This window comes from Lynx rufus, unplaced genomic scaffold (assembly GCF_022079265.1).
Source record: "Lynx rufus isolate CCGP_SWC_20201006 ecotype Redwood Valley unplaced genomic scaffold, mLynRuf1.p SCAF_12, whole genome shotgun sequence".
Classification (NCBI taxonomy): Eukaryota; Metazoa; Chordata; class Mammalia; order Carnivora; family Felidae; genus Lynx; species Lynx rufus.
Window position 1 is genome coordinate 49049378 of NW_025814826.1, and position 18679 is coordinate 49068056.

At 41.9% G+C, this 18679-nt stretch overlaps 1 protein-coding gene across 1 annotated transcript; it reads right to left on the reverse strand.

Annotated features, from left to right (window-relative positions):
* Positions 1 to 141: 141 nt before the first annotated feature.
* DSCC1 (DNA replication and sister chromatid cohesion 1) lies at positions 142 to 18173 on the reverse strand. Its single transcript, XM_047073803.1, has 9 exons — positions 17750 to 18173; positions 15368 to 15536; positions 12115 to 12249; positions 9225 to 9315; positions 7943 to 8081; positions 7435 to 7487; positions 6855 to 7009; positions 4447 to 4595; positions 142 to 1240 (listed from the first exon to the last, which is right to left on the reverse strand). Exons 1-9 carry the CDS (start codon positions 17923 to 17925, stop codon positions 1132 to 1134), a joined length of 1176 nt encoding a protein of 391 aa, XP_046929759.1. The 5' UTR covers positions 17926 to 18173; the 3' UTR covers positions 142 to 1131.
* Positions 18174 to 18679: the final 506 nt, after the last annotated feature.

Consider the following 18679-nt stretch of genomic DNA (forward strand, 5'->3'; position numbering starts at 1 on the left):
GTGAACAGACACCATGAACTCACTGGGCCCAGCTTACTTGGGCTGGAAAACGTGTAATTAGACCCCAGGTAGTCTAACTCAAACTCCACAGTCCTTACTAGGTACTGGTGCCTCAGTACTTTAAAAAATAATAATGCACACTGATAATAAAACATTTATTGGAAAGACAAATATTTTGAAGCCATCAGTAACTTGCAGTTCATGTACAAGAGAATAGAACAGTTGTAAATTTCAGTAACAGTTAAATCTCAGGTAATTGTAGATTAACATTTTTTTTAAGCTTGGATCAGATTTAACTTTGGCCTAACCCCTCAAACTGTCCTGGTGACAAGTTTATTAGCTAAGGAAAAGTTAATTTGAACTTTGGTCTAAATGAATACAAATTAGGAAAATAAAGCTATAAACAAACTTTATCAAGCATTCCAAAACCAACTAGAAATTACCTGGCGTTTTCTAGTATTAGCTGTGTCAGTTTTACCCATTGTAGGATTATAAACTGCTCTATTAGCATTCTTCACAAAAGATTGAATATCAAATCCGTTTCATCCCAAAGTATATGTCTATACCAGCCAGGCAACACAGGAGCTATTACCAAGCCAATTTCATCCATGAAAACAACTAATTTAGATAACAGAACATCTAGCGACTCCCTGTTCTGGTGGAATGTTGAAAGTAGAGGAGAAATCCCTTGAGAAATGACATTTAACTGAATAAATTTCTCTTCCAGGAAACTATTACTATTTAGTTCTTTGAAAAAGCCTTTAAATTTGTTAATGATTAGAATATCAAATCCTAATTAAATGCAATTTCAAATATAAAAAAAGACAAAACTATTTTTCTATAAATAAAAATGTGTAGACTCCTTAGGTATTCTAAATATAGTAAACACCACTCTCTTTTGTCCTTTACACTGTATGCATAATGCAAACATAACTGGAAAGATACAGAAATTTCCTATTACATTTAAGGACAAAAAGAGCAGTAGTTGCAACATGCTTAGGAATGAGGAGAAAAATTCCTCAAGGCAGTATGTTCTTTAAAGTCTGGAATACAAATACAGGAAAGAATCTTTTTCTTATATCCATCAACTTTATGAAGCAACTTTAGTCCCAAAGAAAGACTGTTGTTCTTTTAAGAAATGGGTCTTCTTGAGTTATAAACTTTAACACCATTTTGTATTGAAGAGCGAGAATATTTCGTGAGTAATGTACCTATGGTTTGCTTCTCTCCACACAAATCTCTGTGGGAACAATGAAAAAATAAATTAATAGCATGAACATATTAGGGAACATAACATAATATTCACAGTGCTAGTTATTTCTCTCATCTAAATCCATCTTTCCAACAAGCATAAGAATGTGTGTATGTGAGGAGTACGTGGGTGGCTCAGTTGGTTGAGATTCTAACTTCGACTCAGGTCATGATCTCACGTTCATGGGTTCAAGCCCCACATCGGGTTCTGTGCTGACAGCTGAGATCCTGGAGCCTGCTTTGGATTCTGTCTCCCTATCTCTCTGCCCTGCCCTGCTCATGCTCTCTCTCTCTCCTTCTCAAAAAAAGAAAATAAAATGTTAAAAAAAATTAAAAAAAAAAAAAAAGAAAGAATGAATGTGTGTGTGTGGTAGGGAGTGATTACTAAGCCTTAATTGAACTAGGTACATTACATGTATTATCTCATTTAACCTTCACAGAAAGAGTCAAAGTAATTTATTATTTAACCCCACATTAGATATGAGGAAACTAGGGGCCCTGGGTGGTTCAGTCAGTTAAGCATCTGACTTCGGCTCAGGTCATGATCTTGCGGTTTGTGAGTTCGAACCCCGCGTCAGGCTCTGTGTTGACAGCTTGGAGCCTGCTTCGGATAGTGTCTCCTTCTCTCTCTGCCCCTCCCCCACTTGTGTGCGCGCGCATGCTCTCTCTCTCAAAAATAAATAAATGTAAAAAAAAAAAAATTTAGATATGAGGAAACTAGCTCAGGCAGCCAAGGATGGAACCAAATTTTGCTGCCAGGTCTGCATGGCTTCTGAGTCCTTTTTCCCCACCCCCCCCCAATTCTATCACACGGCCTCCACATTAGAAATACAATCCATGTAATACAGGGAGATCTAGACACAGAGACCCTGCATTATAGGCTACCTATGTGTGCTTGCCTGGGTTACCTACCCTCCCTCAACTTGAGCTTCCTTTCCTGTACCCCAAAGAGGAGAAGGCTATGACTGGAACACATGAAGGGAAGGAAGGACAAAAGAACAGGAGTTGGAGAAGGAAGCAAGGGCAAGATCATACAGGGCCTTAAAGAACATGGAAAGCAACTGTGATTTCATTCTAAGTATAAAGGGAAGTCCCTAGGAGGGTTTTAATGAATGGAAAAACAGAATGTGATCTGAGTTGTAAATAATGGAGGCAATGAGTGGATTATGGAAGCTGAGTGATGAGTAGAGGGAGGGTTCATTATGTTATATTGTCACTTTTGAATGTTTAAAGTTTTCTAAAATAAAAAGTTTGAAAAGGAGGAGAGGGGAAGAGGAAAAGTGTAAGTAGGGAGACCAATTCAGAGGCAGGTACTAGATGCTCCATTAGGATTTGCTCATAGTTTGAACCAGGGGGTGAGGGAAGAAAATGACAGCTGGGCTTCTCACTTGAGTAAGTGGATTAATGGTAGTGCTGTTAACTGAGATGTGGAAGATGGGGTCAGGACAGCTCTGTTGTGAGCATGGCAAGTTAAAATTCCTCTTAGATATCCAAGTGGAAATGTTCATTAGGCAGCTAGATAAGAGAAACTAGAGCTCAGGGAAAAGATCAAGTGTGAAGATAAAATTAGGAAGTCTTTAAATTTAAATTCAAGCCTAGATGAGGGCACCAAGGAAAAAACATAGAAGAAAAGATGGCCAAGAATGGAGTCCTGGAACACTCCATTTAAAGATTGGGAAGAACAGGGAGACATCAGCAAAAGAGACAGAGAAAGAGCTACCTTGGGAGAGAAGGGAAAAAACCAGTGTGTTTCAAGTAGAAAGCAGTTGCACAGTGTCAAACAGTGCTAAGAGGCCAAGAAACAAGACAACTGACCACTGCATGTTGACAAATGGATGCCATCAGGTTAAGATGCCATCAGCTTAAGGAAAGAATGGGAGCCAAAGTAATATAAAGGTTTTTTTAGTGTTTTTATTTATGAGACAGAGAGAGACAGAGAGACAGAGCACAAGTGGGGGAGGGCCAGAGAGAGGGAGACACACAATCCAAAGCAGGCTCCAGGCTCTGAGCTGTCAGCACAGAGCCCGAGGTGGGGCTTGAACTCGTGAACTGCGAGATTGTGACCTCAGCCGAAGTCAGATGCTTAACCAACCGAGCCACCCAGGCGCCCCAGAGACGAAGTAATATAAATGAGTACTTTTAAAAGGAGTTTCTTGTGAAGGAGAACAGAGGGCATGGGGTCCGGTAGGTTGTTGTTGTTTTTTAAGATGAGCAATACTACAGCAGACCATATATTGGTGGGAATAATCCAGCAGGTAGGGAGACATGAATAACACAAGTGGGAAAAGGATAAGTAGAGGATATACGTCTTTAATGAGGCCAGAGGGATGGATCTAGTGCCGAAGGAGGATTGGCCTTAGGAGCTGGGACGGTTCATGCATTGTAGAGGAGGGACTGCAAAGGAAGTGTATGCAGACACAAACACACACAGAGGCTGGCAGGTTTGGCAGTAGGAAAGAGGTTGTCCTTGTCTTTTCTCATCTGTTTCTATTTTCTCAAGAAATGTGGTCACAAGCTGAGGGTGAAGAGGAAAAAGGAGGTATTGATGATGCAAAAAGCAAAAGTATGAAAAGTGAGCTCCAAGGGTAGAAAAGTCTCATAAGGAAACGGTGCCTTGCCAAGAACTCTGCCAAGTACCACGTAAGCTCTTAAGTAAGACTGGCAACTTCCATTGTGTCTTTTTCTCCAGGAAATTCCACTTGCCCAGGTAGAGGCATAGAGGAAGCAGAAAGTTGGGTTTAATCTTTGCAGATTTTTGCCAGAGAGGTATGACAAGAGGGGGAGAGAGGGCAATAGGAGAAAAGCACACACAGTAGAAGCTAGAGATCCGGACCAGGAAATCCAACCTGGGGAAAGAGAGGAGAGGACATGAGAGGTAAGAAGTAAAGAGGTGGTAACGTTAGTGCACTTGAGGTTCTGTAAACAGTGACTAAAGAGCTAATCATTCTCCCTGAAATCTGGCATCTACCAAGATGTTAAAGCAAAGCAGCAGGAAAGATAGGAGGTGCCAGTCAGAGAGTCATAGTGGGGTACGTAGCCTTACTATTCCTCTAAGAGCTGCAGTTTTGCAGGGAGGAGGGCAGAGAAGTGGTTTCAGAGGCAGGATAAGGATGAAAGACAACACGTTCTCCAACCCCAGGATTGGAAGTTGTGGAGAACGACAGAGAAGACAATCCATTTTAGCAAACGACTTACTGAATATATGGAGCAATATCTTCTTCTGTCCACTTTTCCCTTAGAGAGAATAGACTATTAAAACGTTCTTGATTATCCTCAGGTAGATCATCTACTTTTAGCAAAAATATAATTTCTGGTCTTGACTGTCTATCCACCAAGGCTAAACCCTATGAAAAAATGAAACGAAAAAGGGCAGTTAAAATGATGGTCTAATGTTTAAATATAACTCATTTTTACCTTTAGGTTCACCGGAGCCCAAGCCATTTAAAATATCAGTTATGTGAAACACACAAACTACAGAGAGACCTTCAATAGCCTTTTTCACAAAACCACCTCCATTAAACAGTGAGTTCTCCTTTTCCCTTCTGCAATTTATTGGCTCCTACTGCACAGTTTATCAGGATAGCTCTAGTTCGAGGTTACCAATAACGTGTCCTTGACAAATCCAGTGGGCCCTTTCTTGGATTCATCTTGCTAGCCCTGTTTTCTTTATTCATGTTGATCCCTACCTCTTTGAATCTCTATCTCTGACACCACCATCTCATTTTCCTCCTACCTCAATGTTGCAGTTCCTTGGGCCTCTACCCTGACCCCTCAACTTGTCTCACTGTCACTGTCCTGGGTGGCTCAACCAACCTCAACTAAACCCATAACTATAAGCACCACTTACTTGCTAGATGGTGTGTGTGTGTGTATATATATATATATATATATATATCTTCATGTATATACATATCTTCATATATATATCTTCAAGTGTGTATATATATATATCTTCATGTATATATCTTCATATATATATATATCTTCATATGTATATATATATCTTCATATGTATATATATCTCTTTATATATATATATATATATATATATATATTTTTTTTTTTATATATATATAAAATCTTCAACCCAAATCTCCCTTCCAGGCACAAGAACTCTATCCAGACCTATCTATGAACTCATTGTGTTTGTCACCCAAACCTGCTCTAGTCCTATTATCCTAGGACATGAGGAGACCTGGGCATTATCCTAGATTCCATTATTCAAACCCCATACCTAAGTGGTCACTTAATCCTATAGATTTTAAGGCCTCAACATTTCTCTATCGATGCTCCATCACCTAGTTCTTTAGTCAGTACTTTCTCAGGAGTACTTAAGTATAGAGAGCCTGGATAGTTCTCCTTTTTCACAATCTAGCCAACCTTCCATCCAACCATCTTCAAGGTCAGTGTTCTTCCCAAAAGGCAAAATTCATCAGGTAGCTCTTTTGATGTCACTAAAGGGCCCCAGAAGAGCTTTCTAAATAGGGCTGAAATTCCTTAGCACAGACTATAGTGTCCCTCACTGACTCACCAACAACTTCTACTCTAACTCTTCTTCATACTAACAGTGCCCCAATTTGTGTCCCTCCACGCCTTGGAACATGCTATCCTGGATCCTCATCTCTGCCCTTCCATCTTGAGAGTTAACAGTTCATTCTTTCAAACCCAGCAGCTAAAACAGCCATTCCTTCAGAAAATCATCTCTGATTGACCAGGCAGGTGAGTAAGTCCCTTTTCTTTGCTCCCGTAACATCGTGTACACGTCCTTCCCATGACACAGATCACTCTACATCATTAGAAGAGATTTATACAGGTGATGTGCACCCCCCCATTGCCAGACCCCAGGCTTAGAACCTTGATGGCCCGTTGTGTGATGTTTTCCCCTCAGCATCTAGCATGGTGCCTAGACATAAAAGGAACTCTGTAAATACCCAGTAAATCCTTTCACGATTTAACAAATATTTACTGAGCATATGCTACAGACCAGGCAGTATGCTATGTACTGATAAGCAACAGTGAACAAAATTCTAAGTAGAGAGTAGGAAACCCACACAATTAAACATTTTCCCAGGGCTAAGCAGTAAGTACTATGAAGGAAAAACACAGGGTGCTATGGCCGAGTAAAATAGGAGGCATTTTTTTTAGAGTAAAGGGAAGCGTCCTTGATGAAGTGACTCAAAGATAAATAGGAGGTGGCAAGGCGAAATGACAAAGAAGGCCATTCTAGAACAAAAAGCCTTAAGTAAAGGTTCTAAGGTAGGACAGCTTGGTGATCTTGAAAACCTGCAAGAAGGCTGCTATGCAGCAAGCAGGAGAGAAGCGGGAAGAGATGAAGCTACGGGGAAGATTATGAAGATGATGCAACAAGATGAGATACACCGGGTGGGAAGCAGGCTTAACCATACACGGGCTTAAGGGATCTCACTGAGGTGACAGAAGTGTTCTAAAGCCAGTGACGGACTGAATGCACGGTGTGCTCCTAGCAGAAATGGCGACTGGGAAGATGAAGTGGCTCCAAACTCAGTTGCAACACAAATTTCATTTCACCCAACAGTTAACGATAAGCTGGTGAGTTATGGAAGCAAGCATGACTGCTACCTTACCTTAAGTTGATCAAGCGTGGTTATCATTCCTTCAGGAACACTCTGTTGCCACACTTCTTGAAACTCAGCCAGATTAAATTTCACTGCATTCTGAAGTAGCATCTGTGCTGTTGCTCTGCATATTTTATCAGCGCTCAATTCAAAATAAACTTCACCTAAGGAAAAGGGATCAGATGGTTTCATGCTGACAATTCAAAGCACTACTAACATTTCCTTTTCCTCAATGCAATTTCTCAGAAAAAATTATACACAACTCACAAGCCCATGGAGTTGTTCTTTTTAACAGGCACACGCTTCAGAAAGGCATACCAACTTTAAACATTTTTTTTTAATGTTTATTTATTTTTGAGAGAGACAGAGACAGAGCGTGAGTGGGGAGGGGCAGAGAGAGAAGGAGACACAGAATCCGAAGCAGGCTCCAGGCTCCAAGCTGTCAGCGCAGAGCCCGACGCAGGGTTCGAACCCACGAACCACAAGATCATGACCTGAGCCGAAGTTGGATGCTTAACCAACTCAGCCACCCAGGTGAACCTACACCAACTTTAAACACACACAAGTTAAGATACTTTTCAAATCTTACCTTCCTCTATATATTTCTTTCCATAACATTTAAGACAGTGTTCAATCATTTCCCTGAAAAATTTAAAAATACTCATTTTTATGCATTACATCTTAAACACCTTTCCTAACTAAAATCTTAATATATAAATTTAAGATCTGAAATTCTAAGTGATTTTGATTGCCACATAAAATTTTACACTAGGAACTAAGAAATAACAGGAAGCCATTATGTGCCAGGCCCATGCTAAACATTCTTACATGAATTATGTGAGCCTACACTTACTATCATAAGATAGCTTAAATAGAATTATTTCTTTACATTTTTTATGGCAGGAAAAAAAACAGAGATGATGCACATTTACTCAGCCTAGCGACCAAAATTCCTAAGCTCTTTCTGGTTATATATTTTTTAAATGTCTATATGATATCCAGTTATAAACAGCCTATGCCCTGGGTTTAGTGCCACCCTGAAAAATAATTTTCTTTCCTTAAGGGAAATGTGGAGGGACAGCGATTAAAATACTTACTCTGGCTCCAATGGCCCAAGTTCCTGAAGGCACATATTCAAAGGAACTTTACCAAAAGACCAAGATTCAGAATCCACAAGCTGAGTTATGTGATTCAGAAGTTTCATCTCATAATCAAAGTCAAGAATCCTCCAATAACCTACAAATTCCAAATGTAATCTTTACCAAAGAACATCTTAAGCAAATTAATTGGCTAAATGATCGGTAAAGAAGCAGCGTGCTCTTGCCCGGTACAAAAAAAGAGACACTAAAGTCTTAGCTTTCTTTATAAGCAATGCTTCTTTTTATGCTTTTCTCCTAATTATTATGAATTGTGTCTTGAGAGAAAGCAAGCAGTTTTTAAAAAGTACCTTACATAGGACTAACACTGATTTTTTTCATGTACTTTAACACTCAATTATCTCAGAATAATCTTGTCAATCTAAATGGAAATGTGGAAACCTGTAGCTGGAATAGTGATTTCATTAGAACGTCATACAAAGGAGGTGAAGACTGTAGGTTTGATATCCCACACGCTGAACTCCGCTGTGGGGCACTTCCATGGTTCTAATTCTCATCCCAGCCGTCTTGCAGAAGTGTTCTCGTGCTCACAAAGAAGCCTAGGTCACTCAAGAGTCAATAGACGCAGAGGTACAATGTGAACCAGTGGCAAGATAAAATCAGGGCATCAAGATACCTCTCCCTATTCTGGTAAAAGATCATGAAATGCTATCTTATAATCGAAGGCTCTACCACGATCCCTGGAGAAACAAATCAAGCACAAATCCACCATTTCCAAGGAAGAATGTTACTATTGCTATTCCGAAAGAATCAAGACAACATTAGAAAAGGGAATGTGTGATGTCAATCTCAGAAACAATGCTAGGAATAATCTATGCACCCCTTGACACATACCAAAATCTTACCCATCCCCAGGCAAGAAATGACTAATACACAGGGCTGCATTAATATCCATTGGTTTCTAACCTCAACACTCCTGGTACCCATATACCATGGTAGTTAACAGCAGGCATTCATCATTAAAAACTTTATTTCCAATGCTTAGGACCAAATGTGCTTCAAGGAAAAGCCCTGTAAGGAATGGTTGGAGTCACTGGTCACGGTTGACCTCCTCAGGTAAAGGTCACACAGTCTCAACCCCACCCCCAAAAATATAAATATCATCATCTTTAAGCCCAAAATAAAAGTAAATAGTGTGCAATAGGATCAAGATGGCCATAAATCTCTCTCACACATGATGCCCAATTCCATTCTTATGAATAATCACAGTAAGTAATGTTACCTTCAATCTCACAGGCATTTAGAACTTGTAATTGGGCCATTATTTCTTCCTCACTTGCCTGAATTTGATTAAGCAAATCTTCAGTTGTGTACTGAAACAAGAAAATAAAAAAACCAAAAAACATTTTAAAGGCTTTGAAAAATATTTTCTTAAGACTTACGAAATTTGGGGGAATAAATACACAGAACAGATTAAGGCAAAATTTAGCCTTAATTTCTCTTTTTAATGTATAGTGATTACTACATGAAATCTTAGAAGAAAATCTTCATGATGTTGGCTTTAGCAATACATTGCTTAGATACAATACCAAAAACACAAGCGACAAAAGAAAAAAACATAAATTGGACTTCATCAAAATGCAAAACTGTACTTCAAAATATCATCAACACAAAAGGACAAATATTACAGGATTCCACCTGTATGGGATATTTAGAACAGTCAAATTCATAGAGATGAAAAGTAGGGTAGTAGTTGCCAGAGGCTGGGAGGCAGGGAATACTGGGGAGTTAGCGTTTAAGGGGCATATTGGGAACGTCCCATATTGGGAACGTGAAAGGTTTCTGTGGATGATGCATGGTGGTCATGGTTACGGAACAATGTGAATGTACTTAACGCCACAAAACTATACACATAAAAACGTTTAAAACTGTAAATTTTATCCTACGTATATCACAATTTTTTTAAAAAATCAAAAGTACGAAAATAACCCACAAAATGGGAGAAAAGATAAACATGTATTTTTTTTAATGTTTATTTATTTTGAGAGAGAGAGGGTGCTTGCGTGTGTATGCATGAACCAGGGAGGGGCAAAGAGAGAGAGGGAGAGAGAGAATCCCAAGAAGGCTCTGTGCTGTCAGCAGGGAACCTGACGTGGGGCTCCTGAGCCAAAATCAAGAGTCGAAGGTTTAACTGACTAAGCCACCCAGGTGTCCCTAAGCAAATCATATTTCTGATAAGGAACTTTGTAATTAGATTATATAAAGAAGTCTCCTACAAGTCAGTAATAAAAAGACAAATAATCCAACTAAAACTTGGGCAAAGGAGTTCCTGAATAGACATTTTTTCAGTGAAATACAAATAGTCAAGAAGTACATAAAAAGATGGTCAACATCACTAGTCATTAGGGAAAGGTACATCAAAACCACAATGATACAGGGGCACCTGGGTGGCTGGGTCTGTTAAGCGGCTGACTTCAGCTCAGGTCATGATCTCACAGTTCGTGGGTTCGAGCCCCATGTCGGGCTCTGTGCTGACAGCTCAGAGCCTGGAGCCTGCTTTGGATTCTGTGTCTCCCTCTCTCTCTGCCACCCCCCCCCCCCCCAGCTCGCACTCTGTCTCTGTCTCTCTCAAAAATAAAATTAAAAAAACGTTAAAAAAATTTTTGAAAAAACCCACAATGATACCAATTCAAAGCCGCTGGTATGGATACAAAAAAGACAAATAATAACAAGTGTTGTCAAGGATGTGGAGAAATTGGAGACCCCATACAATGGGAATGCAAAATGGTGCAGCCACTTTGGAAAACAGTCTGACAAGTCCTCAAAAAGTTACAAAGAGTTACAATATGACCCATTAATTCCACTCTTATGTATATAACCAAGATAAAGGAAAACACAGGTCCCCTAGAAACTTGTATATGAATGTTCACAAAAGTATCATTCATAATAAAATATGGAAACTACCCAAATGTCCATCAGCTGAGGAATGACTAAACAAAATGTGGTATATCCATAAAATGGAGTATAAAGAGAAATAAACTACTAATATATGCTACAACATGAATGAACCTTGAAAATATGCCAAGTCAGGAAAAAAAAAAAAAGAAAGAAAAGAAAGCCAGTCAGAAAAGGTCATATATTATATGATTCTATTCATATAAAATGCCCAAAAGAGGTAAATCAAGAGACTGAAAGATTAGTGGTTGCTAGGGGCTGGGTGGGAGAGGGAAGCAGGGAAAGATAAGTTTAGAAGACAACAGTTAAGGAATACAGGGTTTCCTTGGGGTGATAAAAATGTCCTAAACTTCATCATGGTGATGACCATACAACTCTGTGAATGTACTAAAACCACTGAATGAGTGAACTGTCTGGTATACAAATTGTATCTCAATAAAGTGGTTACCAAAAAAAAAAAAGTCAATGGAGAAAAAGAGAAGTAACGTAAATACAGCCTTCAGAATGCCAGTACAGTTATGATATTAAACTTCATCAAAAACTTGAACATTTCTTTACTTGGCTTATAAATATTTTTCCATACTTCTAGGAATTAGTTAATTCTCATAATAGAATAAGAATACTTTCCATTTTCATAATGCCTTTTTTTTCTGAAGAGCTCCTAATTATAATTTTTAATTAAATAAAAATTAATTTAACTTCTAAAAAACGTATTTCATAGTTAGGAACACGCAGAGCTTTTAGCTATGTAGCCACCATGATATCTAGGATTTGCTTTAAAATACTCCAGAAAGGGGTGACTGGATGGCTCAGTTGGTTAAGCATCCGATTTCAGTTCAGGTCACGATCTTGCGGCCCATGAGTTCGAGCCCCATGTCGGAGCCTGGAGCCTGCTTCAGATTCTGTGTCTCCCTCTCTCTCTTCCCCTTCCCTTCTCTCTCTCTCTCTCAAATTTAACATTAAAAAAAATTTTTTTTCTAAATACTCCAGAAAAAGAAGTGAAAAAAAAAAGGTAGGAAGCAGCAGGGGGACAGGAGAAACAAGATTGACAAAACGCTGATAAATGTTCAACTGAGTGATAAATATATGGGGTCTTTCTGCTTTGGTGTGTATTTGAAATTTTCATAATACAAACATTAAAAATACGAATGTCACCATTAAGTACCTCTAATTACAGTTCTATTTTTCAATTAAAAAAGAATGAAAATAAGTCTTACTTTTGATTGATTTGAATCCTTCTCTTTTTGACTGTCAGGTCCTTCGTAGGCATCTTCCATCAAAAGTTTCTTCAGCTTCTTTAATTTAGGTCTGCATCTTCTTAATTCCCAATAGTTATTAGAAAAACCAAAGATCTAGAAAGTATAAATATATTATAGCCTTTCAGGGGCTATTCTAAACGAAAATTTCACACAAAATCTCAACCAACTCATCTGCTGTCTAAGAAAACAAGAGAGCCGAGCATTCTGCTTTCTGTTGAGAAGGTACCCTCCAGCCATCTTTGCAAATGGATGGGTATCTTCAGGAAACATCTTTCCAAACCCCAATTAAGAAGACACCACCAGGGTGCCTGGGTGGCTCAGTTGGTTAAGCGTCTGACTTCGGCTCAGGTCATGATCTCACAGGTCGTGAGTTCAAGCCCCACATGGGGCTCTGTGCCTGACAGCTCAGAGCCTGGAGCCTGCTTCAGATTCTGTGTCTCCCTCTCTCTCTGCCCCTTCCCTGCTCACACTGTGTCTCTCTCTGTCTCTCTCAAAAATAAATGAACATTAAAAAAAAATTTAAAAACTGCCAACATAGAACCAATCACAAGCTCCATATCTCTAGCGTGTTCTGGGAACTAGGGTGTGCCCGGAAAAGAATGACCAGGATGGTGACTGTTCTACAAACCTGATGGAAACAACAGAAAACGAGTCTTTTTAGGCAGGAAAACGGAGAACAAGGAAGAGACATGATCACAGTGTTCAGATAATGAAGGGATGTGAAAGGCGAGAGGGAGCATCCTTGTTCTATGTTGTTCATGGTGTCAAAATGTGGCAGAAAGTTAAGGATGAGACACTTCTTTTCACTGCAAGAACTTCTTACTATTTAGAATTGCAGCTAATTCCTTATTTGACTGTTGAAATTAGTGAGAGGCTTATGACTCTGAGAAACCCAGCTGACAGTGGCTAAATGATACGTTATCTGTTATCCCTCTCTACCTCCGGGACTTGCCAGTGTGTGGCACTTAGTAGGTGCCCAGTAAGTGGTTCACACAAAATAAGGAAAAAATGCTGAACTGGATTACATATGGAGTGCCTTCTGACTCGGAAATGTAAGGTCGGGGAATGCTTCTCCCTTCAAGCTCGTACAAGGCTTGACTGACAAAAGACAGGGCCCAGACCAGCTGATGATGCTGATAAACCTGAGGACTCCAAAAGAGGAGGGTGAGGACCAAACCAAAAAGACTGATTTCATCCGGGTCCACAAACTCACAGCCTTCAGGCTCTATCCAAAGCACAGCTGTTGGCGTGTGCTTTGTGTTGTGGGGAAGTGAGGATTAGGACAGATTTTAAATTAGTTGCCAGTGTGGACCAATTAGATTTTGCCCCAAGATCTAAATGTCAAGGTTCACTTGAAAGCAAGAAATCGGAAGATTTGGCAGTTCTGGGCTTGCTTTCCCACAAGGCCAAGCTGTGGCTGCCCACCTACGTGGGGCCTGTGCTCTTCAGTTTGCCACAGGCTCCACCATCCTCTATTACCTGCTGACACTGGGGTCCCTATGTAGCAACAACAGCCTGCTTTGCGCATGCGCGTTCCTCATCTAGCCCTTTCAGACATCTGAAGTGCAACCTCAGATTAAAATTTCTGTCGGTGGGGCACCTGGGAGGCTCCGCCGGTTGAGCGTCCAACTTCGGCTCAGGTCATGATCTCACGGTTGACGAGTTCGAGCCCCGCATTGGGCTCTGGGCTGACAGCTCGGAGCCTGGAGCCTGCTTCAGATTCTGTGTCTCCCTCTCTCTCTGACCCTCCCCCGCTCATGCTCTGTCTCTCTCTGTCTCAAAAATAAATAAACGTTAAAAAAATTTTTTTTAAATAGAAAATAAATAAATAAATACAACTTTAGTTGGTAGAGGGGCGCCTGGGTGGGTCAGTCAGTTGAGTATCTGACTTCGGCCCAGGTCATGATCTCACAGTTCATGAGTTCAAGCCCCGAATCGGGCTCTGTGCTGACAGCTCAGAGCCTGGAGCCTGCCTCGGATTCTGTGTCTCCCTCTCTCTCTGTCCCTCCCCCGATCTCTCTCTCTTTCTCTCAAAAATAAATAAAATTAAATTAAAAATTAGGGGCGCCTGGGTGGCGCAGTCGGTTAAGCGCCCGACTTCAGCCAGGTCACGATCTTGCGGTCCGTGAGTTCGAGCCCCGCGTCAGGCTCTGGGCTGATGGCTCAGAGCCTGGAGCCTGTTTCCGATTCTGTGTCTCTCTCTCTCTCTCTCTGCCCCTCCCCCGTTCATGCTCTGTCTCTCTCTGTCCCAAAAAATAAATAAACGTTGAAAAAAAAAATTAAAAAAAAAATTAAAAAAAAACCAAACACTTTAGTCGGTAGAGCTTTGTTAAGCGTTGCCCAGTCTCAGTGCACACAATTCCCATAAGGAGAGCTCAAAGGTACTCCCGTATTGTTACAGCCCGCAAAAACACCAACAGAACAGGTAACCGATGAGAAAGTAACGTGGTCTAAAAAAGATTAAACTGCCCATGTTTCTAGTTAATTACCATGAAAAGACCCTCCCCCTCCCCGAAAAAAAACAAAATACAAAATTTTCCTGAATTTCTTTTGTTCTAGCAACATCGTGGGTCAGAGATTTCCCAATATTTTCCCTTATTTCTATTCCAATTCTAAGGCAGTAGTTGGCCTAAAATCATTCTGAGAGAATTAAGGGCTGTGTTTTGATCACGACATGTGTAATAAGCTAACCGGGACGGAGACTTCTATGTGGCATCTGCCACAAGTAGCCTCCATAATAATTAAGACTTTCGTCATACATGGCTAGAGGTAGTAATGAACTAAATGGACTTCAAAGGTGAGAGACACGCACACTTGCCTCAAAAACTCCAATTTCTTCATTTCTCTGCCTCATAGATATTACTTAAGGTGCTAGTTGTGGTTTGAGGGAGTCTTCTTTCAAAACATACATACAGCAAGGCTTACTAAAAGTAAGTAAAAACGCTTGGAATATGTCACCTCATAACAAACTTTCTACGTCACAGACAGACATGGTCAACTTGTCTAGGACCTAAACACCAAATACGGAAAATAAAGACAACCTCACGAGACTCCAAACAAGCAAATGATGCCAAGAAATTTTAAATCTCATTAGAGAACCTTTCAGGTTCCCTGTGATTATGCATTTCACACCTAAAGATTTTAATTAAAGGCAATATTAGCACATGTGTTGTGATTCAAATATAAATTAGTAGAACACAAATAACAGTACCTCAGTATGAATAATGTTACAGTGTGTTTCTTCCGCCTTCAGCTGGTCAGGAGTTTTACAACCAGGAATGAAAAGCAACATATTGGAAGTGTCTGCTATTTTCAAGTCATACGTTTTGTCTTTACTGCACAGCACAGCCTGCTCATCTTTATCACCACGAATCACAAGACTGCAGGAAAACGGGAAGAGAAAATACATGGTTTGTTGAGTCACCAATGGACATCTTCATTGTAAAGAAGGCCTCTAGGCCTGTAGAATTTAAAATTAAGTCTTGAGGCTGTGTCTGGCCCCTGTTCTCACCACCCTCACATAATGCTGGGCTCCACAGAGCAATGGCAGAACCAGTTGAGAGACAGAGGGGCACCAGGTGGCCTCACCAAGGAAAAATAATTCAACCCGAAAGAAAGATCCAAAGAGGCCAAGAGTCCAAATGTTACCACATGGCATCTGCACGCAAACTGCTTGGAAAAGCACAAGACAAAGCACCCAGTAGCTTCAGTCACAACGTCAATTTCCTAAACCACCTTAAAGCAGTACTTCTCAAACCTATGCACGGGCATCTTAGAAAATCTTCTTAAAAAAACAATCCCAATCTGCAGGCCTGGGACAGGACCCAGGATTCTGCATTTCTAACAAGCTCCCAGATGATCATCATCACCTGGTGGTCCGGGTATCCACCTAGGAGTGGTTCTTCTTGTTTTGTTCTGAGTATCCCCTAACAATCAAAGGACACATCCTAGCCTACCCATCAGCTCTTGTTACAAAGATATTGGGACTTTATGAAAAGAGATGCAACGCTGAATGAAAAAATATAAAACAGATAGGTTTACAAACTTCAGTAAAGCTCTGACAAAGGCTCACAGGGGGAAAGGAGCAAGAAGAAAGAAGAGAGGAAGGACAGAGGTGAGGAAGAAGAGGAAACACTAAAGATGGAGATGGGGGGGGCACCTGGGTGACCCAGTGGCTCAGCATCTGATTCTTGATTTCGGCTCAGCCTATCACGTCAGGATAAATTGCTTGAGATTCCCTCTCTCCTCTTTCTCTGTCCCATCTCTCTCTCTCTCTCTCAAAATAAATAAACATTTTTTAAAATCTTAAAAAAAAAAAAATGATGGGGTTGACAGCAAGGGAGCAGTTCCTAGCAGTTTTGTCTATAAAACATTTAACCCTCCTGTACACTATTCACTTCTTTTAAAGAAATAACAAAAATAAAACCTGAAATAGAAGAATGCATAAGCACTTTTGAAAACAAAGACTCAGTTTAAGTGAAAAGAATGCTTTTTTTTTTTTTTTTTTTTTTTTTTTTTTTTTTTTTTTAGCTTCCCAGTGCTAATAACACTTAAGAGTCCCAAGTACCCACTCTTCAACATCTACTTCTACATTGCACTATCCAGGCCTCAATATTTTGTTTGAAACAACTATCCGTCCTTGGCAAAAATGTTTTCACAACACACATTTCCGGGTCATTCTGGATTGCCAGGTGGATGAACAATAACTGGATAAAAAGAAGGTCCACACACCTGAAGTTCTTTCTTAGCTCGCCAAGAACTCAGTGGGGATGAAAACCAAGGAGTGAGGCTCCCATTCCCTTAAAGATACTTTGTGGCTAGCAGCTGGAGGCTGGCCAGTTAACTATAATACTGCCAGATGAGTAAATATGAAAACTGAAATCTTGAGTTCAATTTAAAGGAATCTACAAGAGAACAAACTACCTAATGAAATATAGGTGTTGGGAGAAGGGTGGTGTAGAAAAGAAACAAACCAGAGCCCTAACTCCTAATCTCCAGGAGCTGGGAGGGCACACATTTGAGAGAATGATTCTCTAGACTCCTTCCCGGACTGTGTTTTTTAACCCATGGTTTTGCAGCAAGTGTGTAGCTGACCCAAAATTAGAAACAGCTTCAGATTCCCACTAAACGACCCCAAGCAGGTCTGTTTTTGGAGGGCCTCTCACAATTAGCAACTCGGTAAAACGTTTTTCAGCTTACTCTCTACAGTCCTACCGATTGTCTCGAAATGAATATAAGTAGAAGACAAGGAGAACTCTATAAATATTAGACAGTAGCCCTGGATTTTAAGCTAGAATGGCGAAGGGTTCAGTGCACTTCCCGGCATCACCGTGAAGGTCTGCAAAACGTCACTGAGGTTATATTTCCTGATTGGTTTCCGCGGACGCAGGCCTCCCAGATCAGATGGAACGGTCCTGTAGCATCACCTCAGTCCAGCTAAGTGTAGGTGCGGACTCCTCGGAAAAAGGCAGCGCGCTGGGGACCAGGCATCCGGGAAGCGGCCAGCCCCCTGCTCAAATCAATGCACCTTGCGGCCCGGTTTCCCGGTGCTGCGCTTCCCCGCGGGGCAAAGGGACGGCGGCTGGCGGCTCACCTGTGCCCGGCTTCCAGCTGCTGGCACAGCGAGGGCTCCAGCTCCAGCAGGCAGAAGTCACCGGCGGCGGCGCCGGCCCCGGGGCCGAAGCCCAGGCAGTGCACGGCCGGCAGCAGCTCGGCCGCATTCAGCTTGGCGATCTGGAGCGTCGCGTCCACCTCCTCGCGGGTCCTCATCGCTGTGCGGCCTCGGGGCTCCCACCGCGTCCCGGAGGGCCCTGTGGGCGCGCTCGAGAGCACCCGCTCGGCGAGCAGCCGGGAGCCGGCGAAACGTACCAGGGCGAGGGAAGAGACTTTCAAAAGCGCGCCAAGGCGGCAGGGGGCGTGTTTCCGGGGCGGAGCGTGCCTTTGGAGGGTCCAAAGGCCGTCGCTGCGCGATCTCCGCCGCGGCCGCTCAGCGGAGGCAGAACTCCGGCCGCGGGAGGAAAGCCCGGCTGCCGCGGGGCGGCTTCGGCGGGACCTCGCGGGAGCTGCGCTGCCACCCCGCGGGGCGCCACGCGGAGCCCTCGCCCACCCCTTCCGCTGCTCCTCCGCCGGTTTCCCGTCAGCACCCCCGCTTCCTCGCCGGCGAAACAGTCCGGTTTGCCGCCAGGGCCGGGCCTTGTGATAAGCACTCTACATGCACAATTTTCTAAATCCTTCGCTCCAACCCTTTAAGGTGGTCCGTTTTTCGCCCCATTTTGCAAATGAGGCCAGCTCCTTGCCCGCGGTGTTACAGCAGGAGGTAGTAAAGTCTGATTCCAGCGCGGTCTGCTCTGTCTGTAAAAATAAGCAGCCGGGTTTTATGCAAACACTTTGGAGCAGGAGCGAGGCCCTGGCAGAATTGGAAAAGGAATCTCTCTCCTGTGGGCCTGGGGACCGTCATATCTGGGAGACAGTGGCTTGGATTAGATCCATCCCTTCATTGAGTGCCTAGTGTGAGCTGGGTGTC

Bases quoted from the DNA above. Each gene is read 5' to 3' on its own strand.
- DSCC1 (XM_047073803.1), bottom strand. From the start codon at position 17,925: ATGAGGACCCGCGAGGAGGTGGACGCGACGCTCCAGATCGCCAAGCTG. The intron at 12,250-15,367 runs GTACTGTTATTT...TATACTTTCTAG, and splicing joins GTAACATTATTCATACTGAG to ATCTTTGGTTTTTCTAATAA. The intron at 8,082-9,224 runs GTAACATTACTT...TGGAATTTGTAG, and splicing joins AAATGCCTGTGAGATTGAAG to GTTATTGGAGGATTCTTGAC.